Genomic DNA, 20,636 nt, shown 5'->3' on the forward strand with positions numbered 1-20,636 from the left:
ACGTCACCAAGTACATTATTTCATTTAATCCCGGAAATGACTCCAAGAGGGGGGTAGTCTTTTTCTCATTTCACGGGTGGGGGAACTAAGGCCCAATGTTAATAGAATTCAGTATAAACCCAGATCTGAAACCCAGGTTAAAAGTTCTGGGCCGCCTGGAATTGGGAGAAGACGCACACAGGGAAAAAAGTTAATAAAATGAGGTTAAAAAAATAGCCATTCAAACTAAGGCAGGGGTTCTTAACCTTAAGGCTATGGGTAGCCTAAAATGGGAGTTAAGGGTGTGCGTGCATTGATTTGAGGAGAGGGACACCATCAGATTTGGCAGGTTCCCCAAAGGAACCTTGTTACCTACCCTCTGAGGGTTAGGAATCACAGATCTATAATCATCACGGAGAGGCCAGGAGATTGAAAGGAAGGCTGTGACCCATGTGGGCTACATGGAGGAGGTGGCAAACCACCTGGTCTCTTCCAAGATCCAATAGCAAGAAGTGGATCTCCTGAGATGGCCAGCTAATTGTTGGGCTGCCCTGTCCCCACCCACGCTCTCCTGCTGCTGACCGGAGCTATGGTCAGTGAGTCTTACCCCAGGGGCCGGACCGTGCACAGATGTTGGTTCCGTCCCCCACAGCGTGCATTCCGCAGCCTTCTTCTCACAGGTGGTTTTTCTTTAGAGAACCATCCACCCCCGCCCTCCCAGTCCTTGAGGATTGGGGTGAGGAGGCTGATCCCAGCCCCCACTCCATGGCGGCCACGTGACCCAGGACCATCAGAGGCACAGGGATTAGTTCTGGAATGGGCTTGTGACCCATCAAAACAATGGGAGCCCTGCCTGGGCTTTGGTTGGAACGGTCTCTTCTAGCTGGAGATGGAAGCCTGGACTGCTAGGAGCCAAACTGCCACTGCCTGGAGAGAGTCTGTCTGAGAATGAAACCAGCCTAGAAGAAACCAGAGCAGGAGGCACAAATTGCCATCCTGAGACACAGCTGGGGCTCCAGGATCCAAGCTGTAGCTGCATCCAATACTCCCTCTGAACTTCCCAGTTCTACCAGCCAGTAAAATATCTTTGTATAAAACAGCTGAGATGGGCTTAAAACTCAAAGGATCCTGACTACTCCATACAGAGAAATAAGCCATACTTACTTCCTGAGGCTGCTTTCCTCCTAAGTTTTGAAGACACTGGCCTGGAGGAATAGAGCCACCCCTGGAGATGACATCAGGGTGTGCAGCGTGTATGTGGGGGGTGGAGGTGCGTGCAGAAGCACAGCCACAGAAAAGCACACCATTGATCTAAATCAGACCACAGGACAAGCCATAAACAACCTAGGTGCCCAACAGCAGGGGATCAGTGTAATAAATATGGCCCCTCCTTACAACGGAAGGTTTGAGAGCCATGAAGAACAATAAGATTGTATGTAAGGGTATGGAATGATTTCCAAGATACACTGTTAGGTTTTTATAACATGCAACTTAAAAGAAAATGTTGAAGGCCTCTATCACTGTTTTATGGTTCCCCATTTTAAGTGAATTTTTCACTTAACTTACAGATACCAACGCTTCCCAGTCTTGTGGGCCAAGAGGGCTTCTACTACCTGTGCCGGATAAGAGCACACAGACAGAGGACACAGCGAGAGAAGCCTCGAGGACACGGTGACCGCACACGCCTGGGAAGAGGCGGCTGAGAGGCCAGTGGAAGAGGTGGGAGGGAGGGAGGGGCTTCCTTTTATTACATATCCTTTAGTACCGTTTGGAATTTTCCTTCTTTTTCTTTTGTTTTTTACCATGTACAAGACTTCATGTACCACAAGAAAAAAAGTGAGGGCCCTTTCTTAAGAGCAGGGGAGAAGCAAGCAGAGGTGCCCTTCAGAGGCTGGCGCACTGTGTATCTGTGAAAAGACCTGGGGATTTGGAGGACCAGGATGTGAACTCCTGCCCTCCTCTGAGGCTCTGTGCCCCCTGCTAGGCCCTTCTGAGACCCATTCCCCTGGCAAATATTCTCTGAACCTCTGCCGCGTGCCACGCAGTACAAAAGGCCCCAAGGATACAGGCGAGTCTCACGGACTTCACAGTGTGGCCTCAGTTTCCCTAGGGTATGATTACTCACCCTAGCCAGGTTTCTGCAAACATTGAATACCTAACAGATCACTGTATGAGGAAGGCTCTGCAAACCACAAAACTCTGGACAACTACTGGCTCTTGCTCCTGGAGAAGAGCTGGTCCTCAGTGCTGCCGCCTGCAGCCCCAGCAGTGGGTTTTGCCTTGCAGTGCCCCAGGCCACAGCCAACGGGACGAGTCCTCACCCAAGAACCCCAGAAGCAGGTGCCAAGCAGGACCTCCAAGGTTCAGAAGGCCCCGATTTGTGACACCAGGAGAAGGGGCTCCAATCCCCCATGACCCTTCCCATCACTGACCGCGGCAGTGGCCAATGGAGCGGCCTCCCTCAAAGCGTGAGGGAAGCCATGCCTCCAAGGAGTGGGGTCTGGAAAGCCTCCAGGAGGGCTTCACCAGTGCTTCCCGGGGGAAGAGCTTTCTTTCCACCACCACCTGCTGCGAGTAACTCCTCGGCCCCCCCTCAGGATTGGGGTGAGCCTCTGCTGATCTTCTCCATTGGTCCAGAGCTGTGCCGTCCAACGCAGCAGCCACCAGCCTCACGTGGCGATTTAAATTTCCATTTAAATGGGGTCAAATAAACTGTATTGAGAATTCAGTTCCTCAGTCACACATTCCATGTGCTCAGTAGCCACAGGTGGCTAACAGGTCCTGTTCTGGATGGTGCAGACACAGTATTCCCATCATCACAGACAGTTCTATCGGACAGCACTAGTCTAGAGGTCCTTTGAACATCTCCTTCCTCCCACTTATAAAAGGAAGGGACTGGCAGCCCTTGAAAGAGAAGCTGGGTATCAATAACTGTCAGTAACGTTCTAAATCCACTTGTAGGTTTAAGGTGCCCAGCCATGGGCAAGGGCACAGGAGACAGCGCCGCTGACAGAGCTGCTCAGGAGTCAGGAGTTGCACCGGCTTCTCCAGAGGGCCACTCGCTTGATCCCCACAATTCTACAGATGGGGAGGGCCATCCCCACCTTAGCCTTCCCCTATCTTGCACCCTCCCCCTTCCCCGCTTTTCCTTGGGTCCCCAGGGTCCCATCAATACAGCTGTTGTTCAGGACAGAGAGGCTCTGACTCAGAGGGCTCAGGAGAATGGGGACCCAAGGTCTCTGCGTTTTGAACAGCACTCAGGAGGTTCAGATGGAGGGGGCCCTCAGGCCAGACCCTGAGTCCTTCCCACCCCATCGGCCCCTCCAGTTACTGCCTTCCCTCTGCGCCCTCGCCAGTGAAGCTTCCTCATAGAGTTGCCTGCATATGCCGTCTTCGTCCTCATCTCTCATTCTCTTGTAAGATGTATTGGCTTTTGGAAAAATACAAAAGTAGTACACGTTCATCGAAGGAAAAAAGTCAAACAATGTAGAAACGTATAATGCGAAAAGCGAAATTCCTTTGGTCTTTACCACCTCCCACCACTCCTCTCCTCAGGGAAATAGCCTTTGACAGGGTACCCTTCCAGATCTTTCTCTGTGCACCTGCAAACATATAGATACTTAGGCCCGAATAGATGTTAGTATAATGCCAAAAGCAGGACCCCCTCACACTTAGGTGTTTCTCTTGCTTTGCTCAGTCAGCAGCGTCTCCGGGCCTCCGTCCCGTTGGTGTGCAGCCCTCACTCACCCTGGTTTTACCAGTGACAGAGACAGCCATCCCATGGCTACACCACTGTTTATTAGCCTGTCCTCCGTGACGGATATCTGAGCTGTTACAGAGTTTCCATTCTTCCAAATGACACAGCCATGGATCCTCTTCCAAGCGGGTGTTTCTGCCTACGTGCATGCGTTCCTCATTCGCCTCATGACCCGCTCCAGTGTCACCTCTGATGTCCCTCCATCGAGACAGCTCTTGCCAAACCCAATCGTAAATGCCAGCAACCAAAATCCAATGAACACCTTTCAGTCCTGTAGCCTCACAGCAGTTTCTCTCCAGCAGAGCACATCCTCTCTGGTAGAGCACTTTGATGGCCCCCCCATGAGCTTCACCTCCCAGCGTTTATGCCCCTGTATTGTCCCTTCCCCTGAATTTGGGCTGGACCCATGAGTTGCTTTAACCAAGAGAAATGTGGCATTGCCAACTCCAGGCCTAAACCTTCAGAAGGTCCAGCAGTTTTCACTTTTGCACTCTTGGGGAAGCCAGCGCCCCTGCAAGAAGTCTGATTGCCCTAAGGCCCCCACACTAGCAGAAGCCCAAGCTGACCATGTGTTGAAGCCGCCTGGAAGAAACCAGAGGCTCCTGACACGTAAGCCAAGTGGAGTCGTTGCAATTGGCCCCTGGCTGTTTGAGCCACCCCAACTGTGCTACGTGGAGCCATAGACAAGTTGCCCCTGCCAAGCCCTACGCAAACTGCATAATTTTAAGCAAATATAAAATGATCAGGTTACTAAGTTTTGGCGTAATTTGTTACATAGCAAAACATAACCTAAATACCCTCCTTTTCTTCATTACACAAGAGATACCTGCTAGCTAAACCACCCACCCTCCCAACTCCCGCCCAGGCTCAGGATTCCCAGCACATAGCTCTGTCTAGTCCCCAAAGACGCAGCCACGTCTCTCTCCTAGGATGCAGCTGCGGCTGCTGCTCATGCTCAGAGGTTGGTTTCCCAGATGAGAGAACTTGGGGACCACAGAGGACTCCTCATTCTCTTCATGCCCTAAGCAAAGGGAGGAGGCGGCCAAGAAAGCACCCACAGCCATCCTAGGAGAATCTGTTCTGGCCAAGAAGTCAACAAACCAAAAGGCCCTGAAGCCAAAAAGGAAAACGTTGGCACAGAGAGGTTAGGGAACTTGTCCAAGGTCACACAGCCAGTGAGCAGATCTAGGACTTGAAACCAGGCACTCAGGCTCAGAGATCACACCAGTGACCAAACACTTGGATCATGACCCACAGTAAGAAATATGTTTTACCGTGGACCTCTGGGTTTGGGTAGAGGTATGTGTGTACATATAGCTAGATCTAGCTCACTAGCTACAGACATGGGTATCTATGTCTGTAAATCCATGTCCATAAACTAAAGAAGAAGTTACACAAAGAACATATAGATGATGTTTTACAGAAATGTACACTTGAAAGCTATAATTTTACTAACTACTGTCACCCCAACAAATTTAATTTTAAAAAAGGGAAGAAAACAAGACGTTACACAAATCAATATTTACTCTTTCTATGTGATATTTTTTTCATATTTTTATACTTCTCTATTTCGTTTTTTTAACGCTGGACACTAAATTGATTTCATGAGCAATGAATGGGGTTATAATATATGGCTGAAGCAAAAAAAAGTCATCTATACGGATTTAAGACAGCTCTCTATTCAGACCGACCTTGAGTCTGGCTGGAGCAAGATTCCACTTCCAAGTCAAGTGACTTTGGGTAAGGAGGCATACTTCTTTAAATCCTCAGTTTCCCTATCAGTAAAATGGGGATGATAACAGTACCTAATGGTGCTGAGAGAACCGAGCGCTTGGCTCAGGGCCTGGCAGAGAGCGGACGCTCAATGCTGCATCCATGCTTCGGCATGAGGCTCAGAGTGGGCCCCTAACAGCCACACAGAGAGGCAGCCACGGGACACCGAAACAGGAGGCACGTACCCAGGACTGACCGGGGCCATGCACCCCTGTGGATTTTCAGGGAGGAGGGTGAGAAGAGAAGCCCCCAGTGCCCACTGAAAAGGCAACTCTGTCCCCGATTTGTAGTAATTTTCTTACATCATCTTTTTGCTTTTGAAGTCTAGCTAGATCACTGCTGGGGGGATAAAGGGTAAAACAACAGAGTCAAGGTCAAACTGCCCTATAACAAGCCTCCCTCTAGAAGCCAGACATGGAGTGGCACCCCTACACAGCACCCCCAAACCCACTCAGTGGAGCCACCACAAGCCAAAGCTCCTGCGTGAGGAGCCAGCCCACGTGGCTTTCTGCAGTTAGAAAAACATCCTTGGAGGGAGGCTGTGGTCTTCCCAGCCCTCACCTGTGGCCTGAGGGTGGAAAGGCCCATCCTGCTAACAGGGGCCCTTTATGCTCTGCCCCTTTAGGCTCTCCAGGGCCCCAGCTCTGCACTCAGGGCCAGGGGGCTTGGGCAGCACATGGCAGGCCGGCCAATCAGCTCCAGGTTCACATTGCTCCATGAGACCGAGAGTTCTCCCCCAACCTCCCACCCAGCCAGAAAGGAGAGAAGCTGGAGTGAACAGACATCAGTAAGAAAATAAAATTACAGAAGAAGCTTTGCAGTGGGTGGACAAGGGCTCACACAGAGTTACAACATGTAACAAGCCCCCCTCACCGCCCGGTACCACCCAGCCCCTCTGCTGGACCACGGATTTCTGCCCTAACATCACAGACTAGAGTCTGGTCCCAAGTCAGACACCGTAGTGGGCTGAGGACTTTCTCTAAGCATCAGTCATGCCTGCTGGCCCCTGCATGTCCCCAACCCGTCGTCTGAGATGCTCTCACCAAACCTTTCATCACCTGGCTGGGTGTTCCTGGGGTCTCAAAACTTAAATGTCACTCCCCAGTCCGAGGAGAGCCCCCTCCTTATTCTCGCGTGGCACCCTGTCCCTGTCCTTGGACACAGCTGAGTGACTGTGAGCAAGAGCCACTAGCAAGCAGCAGGAGGAGGGACGACGCCTACTTTGCTCTCCCTGATTTGCCATCATGAACTCTCACTCTTAGAATAGCTCCAGGAGGCAGGAACTGTGCCTCTACCCAGTCCCCAGATGTGACCCAGAGGATCAGATTGGAGCTGTCACATGGCCCAAGGCCACCCAGCTGGGGAGAGGTGCAGCTGGGACTTGCACCTAGAAGTCAGCTTTGGAAAGCTCCAACCACACGTACAACACCCGCTATGTGCACAGGCGGAGGCCTCAGGATAACGCGGCCCAAACCACGTTCCTGTCCTTGCCCCACCTGCCCCCACTCACTGCTCTCCGCCAACCGGAAACACCCTGCCCATGACTTCCCAGCACCCAGCCGTGGCTTAGGCTGTACCCTCTGCCCCGGTGCTGCCTGAAGCCGGCTCCCCCTGGCCGGGGTGGAGACCTGAACCTGCTTACTGAGCCTGTCTCCTCATCTGTACACAGGGGACAGCACATGTGAGGAATGCGCGGAAAGCATTAGGCACCTTTAACACGCACCTGTAGGTACTATTGTCCCTAACAGACTCAAACCCCACCAAAATCGGGTAGGTCTAAATCAACCATCACTAAGCCAGGGTACCACAGGCCAAATCGAGCTGTCCAGGTCCACCCAAAAAAAGCGTTTTCTAAACATTTTATTTGGTTGACAATAGTTTTCTTAAATGAGAACTATTTCACACAAAAATCCAGATGGCTCGATTTTCTTGATCAGAAGCTGTGGCAACACCAGGGCCACAATCCCACATGACAATGGTTGGCTGTGGCTGAGTGGGGCCACCCCCTTGAGACAGGACAAGTGCTCCCCAGGGAAGCCCTGTCCCCACACCAGGGGTCTCCCACCTGGCCTGCTGCGTTGATTAATATGACTTCTCTGGGCCCTGCAGGTCCTTTAGATTCTGACCCCTGGTCTTAGTCTGACCACCCGTCAGTGACCTACGCACATGCCACCTCCTTCAAAAAATCCCTCTCCAGTCTCCATAGCCCTGTGTCTCTTCATAGCTTTGTAACTTTCACAGCTAACGTGTATTGAGCACTTACTATGTGCCAGGCAGTTATAACCATTTTATAGTCTGAGTCTTCACAATCACCTCATGAAGCAGACACTGTTATCATCCTGGCTTTACAGAGGAGGAAACTGAGGCACAGAGGTGATTATTCTATTCCCATTGCCACCCCATCCATGCCCCACCCTTCTCTGTGCCCCAGCAAGCCGACCCCTGGGGCTCAATTCACTGGGGCTTCCAGGCCTCTGACTTCTGAATTCAGCCAATGGGAGGCCCTGGCAGGAAGGGGATGTGAGGAGAGAGATGTGGACTATTTCTTCTCCACCCCTCACTACTGCACCATGTCTGACTATGGTTACTCCTCCATATTTATAGCTCCTGCCTGGCCTGCCCCCTCCTCAGCTTCAGTACCGACAGGGAGCCGACCCCAAATCTCCAACATTTCTTCCCCTGGCTCTTCCTGCCCTGGGGGTGCTAACAGCTTCCCACTGTCGCCAGGGACCTGTCAGTGCCTGGGTGCATCGATACCCCGTGAAGGTTCCCTTCACCCTTCCCACACTCCTGGGAGCATGTGTTTCTCGCTGGACCCCTGGCTGCTGCAGAGGTTTCACACTATGCCCAAGGTCCCACAGTTAGAAAATGGTGCAGCCACAATTTGAACCCAGGACGTCAGTCGGGCTCCAAAGCCCTAGTTCTCATCACCACCCAATACTGCCTTCCGCCCTATTCTACTCCTCCTGGGCCTTCGCCTACCTGTGGCTTCCTCGAGGGTCCCCTGGATGACCCCGAGAACTAAGTGCTGTGCCTGGATCAATGCAGACATTCCAGAATCTCTCACTGAGCCCACAGAATAGTCACTGGATTCCTCTTTATCCTCCTAAATACTTTTACAACTGAGAGCCCATCCCCACATTCCATCTTTCCCCACACAAGAACTCCTCCAGATCACAGCGCTCACCTGTGCCCTGCGGGCCCCACACATAGGACCTGCTGCTTGTCTCCCCTGTGGACAAAGACCAAGCTCCATAACACGGCTGAGAAAGCCCCCAGCCCCCAGCCAACTGAAGGTCCGTCAATCAGCATCTCAAATGAACTGCCCTCTTCACTCCATGCTGCTGGTCCATCCAGCAGACACTCACGCTGCTACCACACATCCCCTTCCCTGGCTGTGCTCACCACGAGCCCTCCCCCAGTCACCTTTGGGCCTAAATCGCAGCTCCTCTGGGACACCTCTGACAATAGACCAGTTGGCACTCAATGCTCTAGTCCCCAGAGGGTCTTCTGACGTCCCCTTAACATTGTCTTCTTTGTTCACTATCTACCTTCCCAAACTATGAGCCAACCTAACATGAATATCGACACAAAAATCCCAAGTAAAACATTAGCAAATCAAGCACAACAGCATTTTAAAACAGCAGTCTATCGTTGAGACAAAGAAGGATTGTGTTCAGGAGTGCAAAAAAAGTTGAGTATTAGGAAATCTAACAGTATAAATTATGCATACAAATCGTATATTAATATATAAGCAAAGAATAACCAGCTCCATCAATACCCCAACAGCATTTGATAAAATTCAATAAGTACTCCTGGTTTAAAAAATCATAGCAAGCCAGGAGTTGAAGAAAGCTTTCTGAACTAGATAAACAACAAACATTATATTTAATGGTTATTAAATAATAGAGGAGATTCTAACCAATGCAATAAGATAAGAAAAACAGATGAGAGGCAAAGATGAACGTTTAGTTCCACTAAACGCTAAGTTATCCGAGGCAGGAACTATGTCCTATTCCTCACAGTTTGCACAACGTCCTACATATACTCAAATATTTGCAGAATGAATGGGCTGATCCCCACTGAATGCTCTCACAGCACCCAGGACTTCTCCTTTGAGGCATAATTCACAACTTAGATTGTGAAAATTATTTTCAAAAGTACTTCCTACTACAGTGTACGCTTCATGAAAACAAGTGTATTGAGAGAGCAAGTGTATACCCGGCCTAAGGTAGGTACTCGGTGTCTACTGCACAGATGCACTAGTGACTTGAACAGAATACATTCGTTAGATAGTTGCTAAATTACAATAAAAGCTTTATCTCACTTTACAGCTGGAAAATCCAAGGCCCAAAGAAGGGAGGGACCCTTCAGCTGATGCCACACCACTGTGAAGCCCACCCAATACCCTGGGGTCCTCTGAAAGGTGTCAGCCACACACAACGCCACGGCCCACATGGCTCACCAAGCCTAGACCAACCCTGGAGCCCTCTAAACACACACACACACACACACACACACACCCACACACACACCCAGGGTGCACCCTGGTGGGCAGAGCCCCTGGCGAGAGCTGGTGTGTGCTCCCTCTGAGGCTGAGGATGATTTCAGGGGAGGGACCCGAGGCTTTCCTCGCAGAGCCCCGTGACTGGTGCCCACATGGATAAACAGCCCCCTCTTCTTTCCCGGGAAGTTATCAAAGAATTACTTATGTCTCTGGAAATGCTTGTTTAGAAAAGGTTCTCCACCCCACCTGGGCTTGGCAGGAGCAGCGCCATCACCAGGCCTGCCCTTTGGGGAGTGATCAGGCTTTTCCTCCCGCCCCTGAAGCAACTCGGCCATTCTTCACGCAGAGAGTCTGAAGCCAGCCATAAAGAAGCAGGCAGCTTCCCAGGATAAACGGAGTACGGTGACATCAAAGACAGCCTTCCAGATTAAACAACTGAGGCCTTCAGCTCTCTCTGGCGTTTCTTCCAGGATATTCTGGGCTCCTGCCTCAGTTCTCCCTCAGATGGAATGGCAGATATTTTGTTTGTGAGACTCTGAATTTTTTCCTTCCTCAGGGAGAGGGGGAGATGATGGGGGTGGAGAGGGGAGGGGAGGGGGAGAGGGAGAGCGTGAGGAAGAGAAAGAATGTCTGTAAGAGACAAGAGCCACAAAAAGAACATGTGTGAGTGAAAAAAAGAGAGGGAAGTCGGGGAGGCAGCCAGAAGTGCCTGCTTTGGAATCCACCAAGCGACCTAAAAATTCCAAGTTTCTAAACCAAAGCACATTGTGAACTCACAGCCAGTGAGTGAGGCTACAAGAACCCCTAAACTAAGAGGATTGTGGGGTGCCTGACACCAACTCCAGCTGTCGTTGACAACTGCCCAGCCCCTTGATAAGACGGTCACTTAGCACTCCCCTTTCTCAGACTCATCTGATAAACCAAGGCAAGGGACCTTCTTCCCTTAGGCACAGGCTCACAGCAATTCTGGGGCAGGATGGCTCTCTGGGATTGGCTTGTCACTGCCTCTTGTCCCCTCGCCCTTGGAGTGCCTCTCTCTGCCCTTGAGCAGCCGATCCTACCCCTCAGGCCTCCCCACATCCCACCAAGGCTGGGCTTCTGGCCCTACAGCCAACCCTCCTTCCCCCAGGGCAGCAGGGGCCACCAATCCATCCAAACAACTGGAGGAATGTCCCCAAGTACATGACAGTCTATGCTAATCAGCTGTAAGGAGCATGCTGGTGGCTGGAGGGGGTGGGGCAGGCTGACTGCCCACCCAGCTCCACCCCACACCTGTCCAGAGGGACAGGCAGTTCAACAGGCCAAGAACCACGAATGCGCAAGGTTTTTCAAAAAGACTGGACAGATTTCCAGTCCCCACAGGCTGCAGGACCACTTGGAGCCCCGAGTCCCTGACTGCTCAGCCCAACCCCCACCCATTTTCCACAGACAAGAGCCAGCCTTGGGCCGCAGGCAGCTCTTCCTAGCACAAGGGCCAGTCCCTCTTCCCACACCTTCTGCAGGTCTCTCCAGCCTCCCCTTACATGCTGCTAACACAGCTTCTCAAGAGCGTTTACTGACTGTCAACGAGCCGGTGTACGTGCTTATCCTTCTTCGACTGGAAGCTACAGGAGGACGGGGACTATGTCCCTTTTATTTGCCACTGTATCCCCAATGCCTGGCACAGCTAGGGAATTAATAATTAACAGCAATTCATTATTAATCGTAATTAATTAATACCTGAATGCCTGAAAGAAAAGGCCTAATTCCCTCTCCCATTTATTCCTGCTTCCCATTCCATTTGGATGGGGAAGAGGATCTGGGGGAGGAGGAGGCTGGTGACCTAATCTATTTTCCTTTCTTTCATTCATTCATTTATTCACTCATTCATTTAGCAAATATCGCAAGTGCCCACTTTGTGCCCTGGGGCTACCACAGGGAAGACGCGTTACTCAGAAAGCAATTCTTTCATTGCTCATGGCTCAGCCTTGCTGTTTCAAGTCCTCAAGAGCAGTTTGGTCCCTGAGTGTGCTGTCTGAGCCTCCTGGTACAAAGAGGAATGAATAGTCGCTGTCCATCCCTCGCTCACCTTCTCTCCTCACTTCTGACATTCCCCCTGGGAGGGGATGACTCATCCCCCAGGTTCTAAGACCCTGTGGGACACGCCATGATTGTTTCCTGGATTAGCTTCTCCAGGGGTTATTACAGTTTGTACAAAACGTGAAAGTAGGGAGCACCTCTTGAGTTCAAGGGACTGAAACACACACAGGGCCTGACTCAGGGAAGCAGCCTCTTTCTCAAAGAAGAAAAGTTTCACAGGGAGGACGAGACACTCCTTGAAGCCTCTCCCAGACAACGTGTCACAGAGATGCAATAAAGCACTCAAAAACTGACACCCTTGCCCACCACCCACCATCCTGAGGGATGCAGACCTGTTGGAAACCAGATGCCCCACCTGGCACTTGGCCCAACCCAAGCTTCCCGTCTCTCCTCCCTATTGCCCGGGGGTAAAGAAAGTTCCCAGGCGGGGCTGTGAAGCTGACCTGGATGCCGTGGGCAGAGGAGACCCTCCGTGAAGAACTCAAAGATGTCGGCAAATAAAGGCCCAAATGTCTCCAACAGCCTCAAAGCAAATCATCTTTTAATTCCAAAACACCAAATATTTGATTTATGCTTTACCTCAAATGTCAAGTCCACCCCAGGCACATAGTTCTGAAACCACGTAAGGAGGCCTAACACTTTCCATATGGTGAAGACATGGGGCCTTTTAATTGTGCCAACTGGTATCATTCAAGGGTAATTCCCCGGGAATCCGGCACTCGGGCAGCAGCTGGGCCAGCCTCCAATCTCATCACGCAGCCCCACACGTCCCCGAGGGCTCCAATAGGGCCTGCGCCCTCCCAATCTTCCCCAAATATCAAAATGTACTAGGTGTCCCCTAATCAAATTACCTAACTGCCTGGCAGCCACCTTTGATCCAGAGACAGACTTGCCTACACCAGTCTCAAGCTCTCTTCCGGCAGCTCTGCTACAAAAGAACAAAAGGGCCAAATGGCGGGGGGAGGCAGTTATCTTAAATCCGGTGGTACACACACATGTATGCACGCGTGTACACATGGCATGAGCGTGCACACAGGCCCTGCTTCTCCAAGTGTTGTCCTATCAATGTCTCTGTCCACTATACTACTCCATCCATCTAGGATAAGCTTCCTTATTTCACCCATTATATTTTCCAGGCCCAATATTTCCAACTGGTTTTCTTTTATATCTGCCCATTGCTGCATCATATTTCCAATACCACCCTCCTTTATCTCCTTGAGATTATGATGCTGGTTTTAATTTCTAATTGTTGAGCACATTGTTGCCTGGCATATAAATTGTTCACTTCACTCTTCTTCTTTCGTAGTACTTGTACACCTGGCATTCCTCATTGTTTTTCTCCTCTGAGCTTATATTCCCTTGGAGTTCATCATGAACCCACAGAAAGGAGAGAAGCCCTGGTCTCAGCCTGTGTCCCTCCAAATGAGTCTGTGGTGTAGGGGGTGGCGGAAGCCTCTGGTTTTATAATCTGGGCCCCCATTTCCACCCCTAGCAGTGTCTCAGCAAACCTCCCAGTACCCTTCCCCCCAAGTTCTACTCATTTTGAAGAGTTAGCTGTCATAACCCTGCCAGGGACGACAATGTTATTACGCCCATTTTACAGATGTGCTAATTAAGGTATACAAAGGTAAAATGGCTTATACAAGGTGACAAGCTCCGGTGGCAGAGCCTGACTTCATTTATTTTTGTATTGAGGACACACTTAGGTCAGTGTCAGCGAGATCACCCTCTGCCCTTCAGGAACTTACAAATGACTTGCGCCCACCCTGAACATTTACTAAGCTATTCAGACCCCATCAGGAAGGACAAGTGTAGGCAGGGACCCCTCGTGCTTCTGCCCACCCCAAAACCTGCCTCACCCTGAAGCACTCTAACCAGAGGCTGCCACTTCTCTGGGAAGTAGTAAGTGTGACACCCTCCAGGCCAACGCTCTGGCACAGGGCTTTGCCACACGTGGCTTCCATTGTCCTAGAAAGTACTCCAGGAAGGGAGAAAAGCAGAGTTCCCACCAGCTGGCTGGCGACTTGACACGGTTATAAGGAGGATTACGACAATGTAAGCAAAGCACTTGACACATACAGGCACTTGATACATAGTAGTTATCGCTGCAATAATAATAAAGCTAGTTAGATGAGGCACTAATGTGTCTCCAGGCCCTTTAGTTAAAGGCCGGTGAAGGAGTGGACAGAGGCCATTCCTCATGCAGGCCTGGGCTGGTGGGGGGCCTCTGCCAGCCCTTGGAAGGCGGCAGACTTGGGAGCCCACGCCCTCCTACATCCTGATGATATAATGGAAGAACCTGCAGCCACCCTTTCCATGCCGCTGGGAATCGCGGAAATTAAACTAGACAGAGGGCTGCCCACCGCTGTCCTGTTCAGGATCTGTGTCTCCGAAACTTTGGGCATTCCATCCCCAGTCACCATTTTGACCACTTGCACCTAATTATTTTTCTCAGAATCAACTTTAGACTGTTTCAACTGAGCTTCCTCCTAAGCAGTAATATCCATGACATCGTAGGTTTGATGTTCTAGTTATTTTTTTTCGGATAAAAGAAAAATGTTAACTATTCAGATTAAAAATATTCCTCTGGGAACCACCTGAAATTGCCTTACAGGCCCCCATCTTGGGTTCACTGGACCACTCCCAGGCTGTACTTGCCACCCCCACCTCTGCAGACTCAGTGGCTGGGTCAGGGCGGGCGGGCACTCAGACATCCGGGTCCAGGCACAAAGCACAACTCTCAAGAAAGCAGAGGCTCCCTCCCCTTAATATCCTGGATGGCGGGGCCCACCCTCCGCCACTGAACATGTCATGCTGATGGCTCTGTGTCTCACATCTTCAAAAGTACTTAATGACCCCTCAGTGCTTCTCTGAGACAGGGGGCAAGGACGGAGCTGGCAAGCACCATCCCATACTGTCCTCAGTTGGGGGAAGAAACCAGGCAACAAAATTCAGTGACTTTAACAAAGCCACCGACTTAAGCTGGGGCCCCTTCCCCACCCTCCCTCATTTCCCCCCATGGCAACTTTTACTGGCTCACATTCCTCTTGCTGGGAACACTACTATTTAATTAAAAACGACAGACTTTTGTTTTTCTCTCCTTCCTTCCTCCTCCCTCCCATCCTCCAGGACTGGATGCCAAGGAGACCCACCAAAAACATGCGGGTAACATTTGTTACGGCTTTGAAGATAAAAGTCAGTTGAAGTAAGCCCTCGCTGTAGTTCAAGTTTCCCCTAAACCATGGAGCAAGCTGCCTGGCAGTTTAGGAGAGGAAAAAAGTGGGGGCGGGGGGGGGGGGGGCTGCAAAAAATGGCATTCTGCAGGAATACTTTGTAAAAATAAACATGCTGAAAAAACCCAAAACTTGATTAATGGAAATCCACTCAGTTGGCCTCTGTTTTGAGCCACAAATGTATTTGTTCATATGGCTAAATCGGGTCATTTTCACTGGCCTCTAAATAACTAAGCAGATCACAAACTAGCAATGGTGAGGGGAGACAGGGAAGCGTGTAAGTCTGTTTTTAAAGGGCCCTAACTGCAGTGCCCCCCACCCACCAAGGTTTGACCTGTTCGAGGGGATAGCAGGTCCAGTTCCAACCCAGCCAATAGATAAAGAGAAATGCAGAAGAGAAAGCCCAGCTAAGCAGTGGCAGTGGAGGAGGAGATGCGAGTTTCTCCCAGACGCAGAGGTTATTTCATACACACATGAGAACAGGCTTTATCCACAGGCTCACCTCCCAACACTGGCCCCTGCCACTGAGCTGCACCCAGCCCAGGACTCACCACTCAAATACACACACACATCTAAAAACTCCACTGGCCCCTCCCCAGCCATGGACAAAACCAAAGAACTAACCAGACCTGAGACTCAGTCTGTTCCCCTCTAAGTTAAAAAAAAAAAAAAAATTAAATGTCACATCAAAAAGTTGATTCATCCTTTGATCCTTGGCTTTCTTGAGTTCCACGCAGACCATCTGAAAGCCCGTGCAGAGTTCCGGAGCTCAGAGGACATCTGTGATCACCAGTCCCAGGCCAGGAGCTGGCGTTGGACTCACTCAGTCCCCTGTCACATCTACTGTTCCCCAGGTACAACTCTAACCTCCGGGACCCATAGGGTGAAGGCTGAGGGGTGGGCCCAGGCTACAGCAGAATGAGGTGCTCTCATCGTGGGCCAAGCCAGAGAGTGTACCGGGTCCCAGTGCCCCCCAAGCTCCGCCACCCAGATAGTAGCCTGCTCTAACTGGGGTTCCCAGGCAGATGGTAGTAATGAATGCCACAGACACTTGGAACAGATTCAGAGACCAGCACAGTCCTGTCATCTACCCAGATACCCCTAGATTCCTTCCCTCTCTCACTAGCCCCACCTCTAAACCCACCTTTGAAAGCTGACCACAAAAACAAGGTAGTCAGAGCAGGCCGCCAAATTCCTCCAGCACAGATAATATTACCCATCAAATGGACCTGCTGCACCTCTTCACCTAGGACGTTTTCCCCCAGGTGGCCCTCTGCTCCCACCCTGACAGGAGACTGCCACCTGTGTCACCTCTAAGGTTCCTCAAGGCATGGGGGTACAGGGTCATGTTGGTGGGGCAGGGGCAGCTAAGAAGGGATTTTTGGACTTAGAAGCTGTCCCAAGAGGGTGCTAAAAGTTGGGGGGGGGGGGTATGGAGACCCATCTCAGGTTGAAGGAGGGGTATCTGGGGTTCATACCCGGGTTCCTCTGCCAACAGTGCCTGCCGCCTGCAGCTGTCGGGGTCCAGAGCTGCCACCGGGGCAGCGTTGCCTTCCAATCCACTCCTCGATGCCTTTCCGAGCCCAGGCAGCACTCACCGCAAAGCTGTCACCTGGGGCAGGGATGACACAAGCCCCTGAGTCTGGCCACCAGCTGGCCGAAAGTTACCCCAGAGAGGAGCGAAAGAGTGGGCACAGCAGAAGCACGGGGGGTGGGAGGGGGTTGAGAGAGGGACACCATCCAAGAGAGGGACGCAGGCAACTAGAAGGGGATTCAGCTAGGCTCCAAAAACAGGGACCCAGAGGGGAGCGCGAAGGGGGAGCAGTACCCAAGGAGGAAGGGCCTGGGGATCAGAAGAGCGAGCCCTGGAGGCCAGGACTGCTGAGCAACGGGGTGACGGTCTGAAGATGGTTCGGTGAACACGAGGTGCGGGGGAGAGGAGAACTGAGGGCCAGGAGAAGGGGCGCAGTGGGCGCCGAGATTTCGGGAGACCGAGCCGGGGGCCAGAAAGAGAGGGGACAGAATCTTGGGGGAAGGGGCTTGGGAGCCTGAAGAGGGGGCGCAATGAGCGCGGAGGGCGGGGATCGCGAGAGGAGGGACTGAGGCTCTAAAGAGGGGGCAGCACAGGGACCACTGGGAGGGGGTAGGTGAACAGAGGAGGGGGACACGAAGGCAGCTCCTGGAGCGGGTTTGTGGGACTAGCGGCCGGAGCCGGGGGTGGGGGTGGCCCTGATAATGAGATCCCGCGGGCTAGGCCATTCCATCCATCCCCCTGGTCTGTGCCCCGCGTGCCCCTACCTTCCGGGCTCTCCCTGCGCTTGCACACGGCGGCTGCAGGCACATCGCGCGGCGGCGGCGGCGGCGGGAGCCGGAAAGAAAGGAGATGCAGAGAGTTAGCGATCGAGGGGGCGAAGGCGGCGGGGGCCCGGGGGCCAGCGCGCGGGCGAGGACACTGACCCGGCTTGGAGTGAAGTTTCCCCATGCTGGGGGCGCGGCGAGCGGGGCGTCCCTAAGCCATGCGCCCGGCCCACGGACCCCGCGGCTGGCCGCGCCTCGCCTGGCTCTCCTCCTCCGGGAGCAATCCCCGAGCCGAGCGGAGCCCGAGGCGGCGCCGGGACGCGCTCCTGCCGCCGACGCCGCTGCCCGACTGACGCCGGGGCGCGCCGAGCCCCCAGCCCGCCGCCGCGGCCCGCGCCTCCCCGCGCGCCCATTGGCCGGGCGCGGCGCATCAAAGGCGAGGCGGGCCGCCGAGAAGGCGGTCTGGGGGCGTGGCCGGCGGCCTGGGGGCGGGGCGCGGCGAGGCGCTGCCCGACCCGATACAGCGCCCCCCTCCAGGCTACTGCTTTCGTGCTCCGGCGGGGGGCCCGGGCTTGGGAGCCGGGACTGAGGACAGGGTTTGGGGGCTCTGGCCAGTAGGCGTATTGGGACAGACACCCTTTTGGGTCCTGCCCTCTCTAGGACAACCGCTCCTCTCGCTAACAGTACTGTCCTTTCCCTCCGCTCTATTTTACCTTGAAGCGGGCTGGGCAGGACTCAGGGGCTCCAATTTACAGGTGATGAAACTGAGGTCGGGAGAGGTACGCCTCGGGGGAACTAGCGCCTGCTGCGTGCCTCTCGCGTTGCCCCTTCCCAGTCTTCCCAAGACCTGCCTTTGCAGAAAGTGTTCGCTTATTACTCGCCCCATGCCCCCCCACCCGCGCTCTACGGTTTGATTTAGAAGTCCAAGAGAAACCCCCACCGCACCTCGAGCCAGTTGTGGACCCAGCCCACTCCTGACGGAGACAAGTGTCCAAAAGCGACGAGTTGCTAGTCAATCGCTGGGATCCCCTCGCCAAGGGGCCCGTGGGTGCCCGCCTGGGGTTGGGGAGCGCTGCCAGCTGCGCGGCCCGGAAGGGGGTAACCGCTGGGTCTTTGATCTTCCTTGGTTTCCGCTCCCCGCTGCAGTTCGCCAGACCCAAAGGCTTGTTTGTTTTGTCTGGGGAGGTCTCTGCAGAGCGGAGGGCGACATCAAGGGGTTCCACCCCACCTTTGTGGTTCTGAGAGAATGCCTGCTCTGCTTGCGGGCCTGTTGTTTAGCTCACCCTGATACCCCGCAGCCTGGGTGTGGAAACAGCAAAGCCTGTGTGAGGAGTGAGGAGCCCAGCTTTGTCCCTTGGACTGGATTCTCTGCGGGAGCCTCAGTTTTAGGGTCTGTAAAATGGAGGCTCAATTCTACCCTTTTTGCCCACTCCTTAGCGTGGCACCGTCCAATAGATAATGGATAATGTGAGCCACAAGCTAATTTTAAATTTTCTAGCCACATTTTTAAAATTGTAAAACAGATAAAATTAATTTTAGCAACATTTTATTTAATCCAATATATCAAAAATATTATTTCAACATATAATGAGATATTTTACATTCTTTGTTTTGCACTGTTTGAAATCCGGTGTGTACATCTCAACCCAGACGAGCCACATTGCAAGTGACCAGTAGCCACATGTGCTTAGTTTAGTGGCTACTGTACTGGACATCACAGCTCTGGAGCATTTCCATGTCTCAAAAGGACATTGGGAGCCACATGGCCCTCCAGAGTCATAAATATCTTCATCCAACAGTGTCTTATTTCCATCCTCCAAACTTACTTTCTTACACATACTTTTTGGTGGAAATAAAGGCTAATCTTATAAGCAAGTACATTAATGCTGTTAGCGGGGTGGTTTCATTTGCCTCCAGAGTGCTGGGACCCACCAAAATACTACTGTCCATTTTATACTGCATATTTTCATCCCGTACCTACTATACGTGTATACCAGCCATTGTCTAAGTCAAGTAGAAACCTCACAAACACTCACTGATGCAGGATTGTATTTGTTCTACAAAAGAGGAAACATACTAGGCTCAGAGAGGTGAAGTCACTAGCCCAAGGTCACACAGCAGCCAGTGACCTGGTTAGGAACTGAACTCATGCCTGTTGATCCCCTTGCCTATGCTGTTTTTCACTAAATCAGGTTGTCCTAACACAGTCCACACTTCACATTCCACCATAGAGAGAGAGTTCCCAGTCTAGAAACAAATATTGATTCAGCGCCAGCCGTGTGACAAGCACTTTTTTAGGCACTTAAGCTACATCAGTGAACAAAACAGACAATCCCCACTCTGATGGAGCGCACTCTGCTGAAAGAAACAATCAATATAACGCACAGGCAAATAGTGGGATAAATTAGGAGGGGTACACCAGCTACAGCAGTGGTTCTCAATCCAGAGCAATTTGCCCCCCTGGGGACATTCGGCAATGGCTGAAGGCATCTAGCAAGAAGAGGGTAGGGTAGCTGCTAAACGTCCTACAGGGCACAGGACAGCCCCCAAAACAAAAAATTATCCAGCCCAAAATGTCAGTAGTGCCAAAGTGTAAACCCATGAGCTATAGGAAAAGGAACAAGCAAGAGCAGGATGATGGATTCAGGGGTGGCATGGAGGAGGGGGTTTGAGTGTCTGCATCAGAGTGGCAGCTTTCCTGCAGACCCCTCCGAAGACAACGGCATTCGGCTGGGATTACTGTGTGTTTCTCTCACCCCTACCCCCCACCAGTGCCAGGGTGCATCTAAATCAAAGGAAAACTCCCCGTGTTCTTTCTCACAGTGCTCAGAAAGTTGGTTACTTCCTTAAACCGGTCATGGCTTTCTTCTTTCATGAGAAAAAAGTATCCCCCCTACCCCTTGGGAATTTCTTTTTACAGTTCAAAAAGAGATAAAAGCCACGACTAAAACTCTGTAGTTACCAGTTTGAGTCTTGGGGGAAGTAAATCCCAAAAGTCCAGCCCAGACAC

At 52.0% G+C, this 20,636-nt stretch overlaps 1 protein-coding gene across 3 annotated transcripts in view; it reads right to left on the minus strand.

Moving 5' to 3' along the window:
• The window catches only part of NKD1 (NKD inhibitor of Wnt signaling pathway 1), a 180,010-nt gene that overhangs the window by 55,079 nt on the left and 104,295 nt on the right, over positions 1–20,636 (minus strand). For 2 of the 3 annotated variants that reach the window (XM_088800362.1, XM_088800361.1), the window contains 2 exons: positions 17,627–17,659; positions 16,807–16,940 (listed from right to left, as the gene is read on the minus strand). In XM_088800362.1, coding sequence (XP_088656488.1) covers positions 16,807–16,940; positions 17,627–17,659 — 167 coding nt within the window. Of the gene's footprint in view, positions 1–16,806; positions 16,941–17,626; positions 17,660–17,785; positions 18,009–20,636 lie in introns of those variants that run through there. The other variant, XM_019732371.3, reaches the window with a different exon arrangement.

The sequence above is a fragment of the Rhinolophus sinicus genome, chromosome 8, assembly GCF_057876585.1.
Source record: "Rhinolophus sinicus isolate RSI-liver-muscle chromosome 8, RSI-T2T, whole genome shotgun sequence".
Classification (NCBI taxonomy): domain Eukaryota; kingdom Metazoa; phylum Chordata; class Mammalia; order Chiroptera; family Rhinolophidae; genus Rhinolophus; species Rhinolophus sinicus.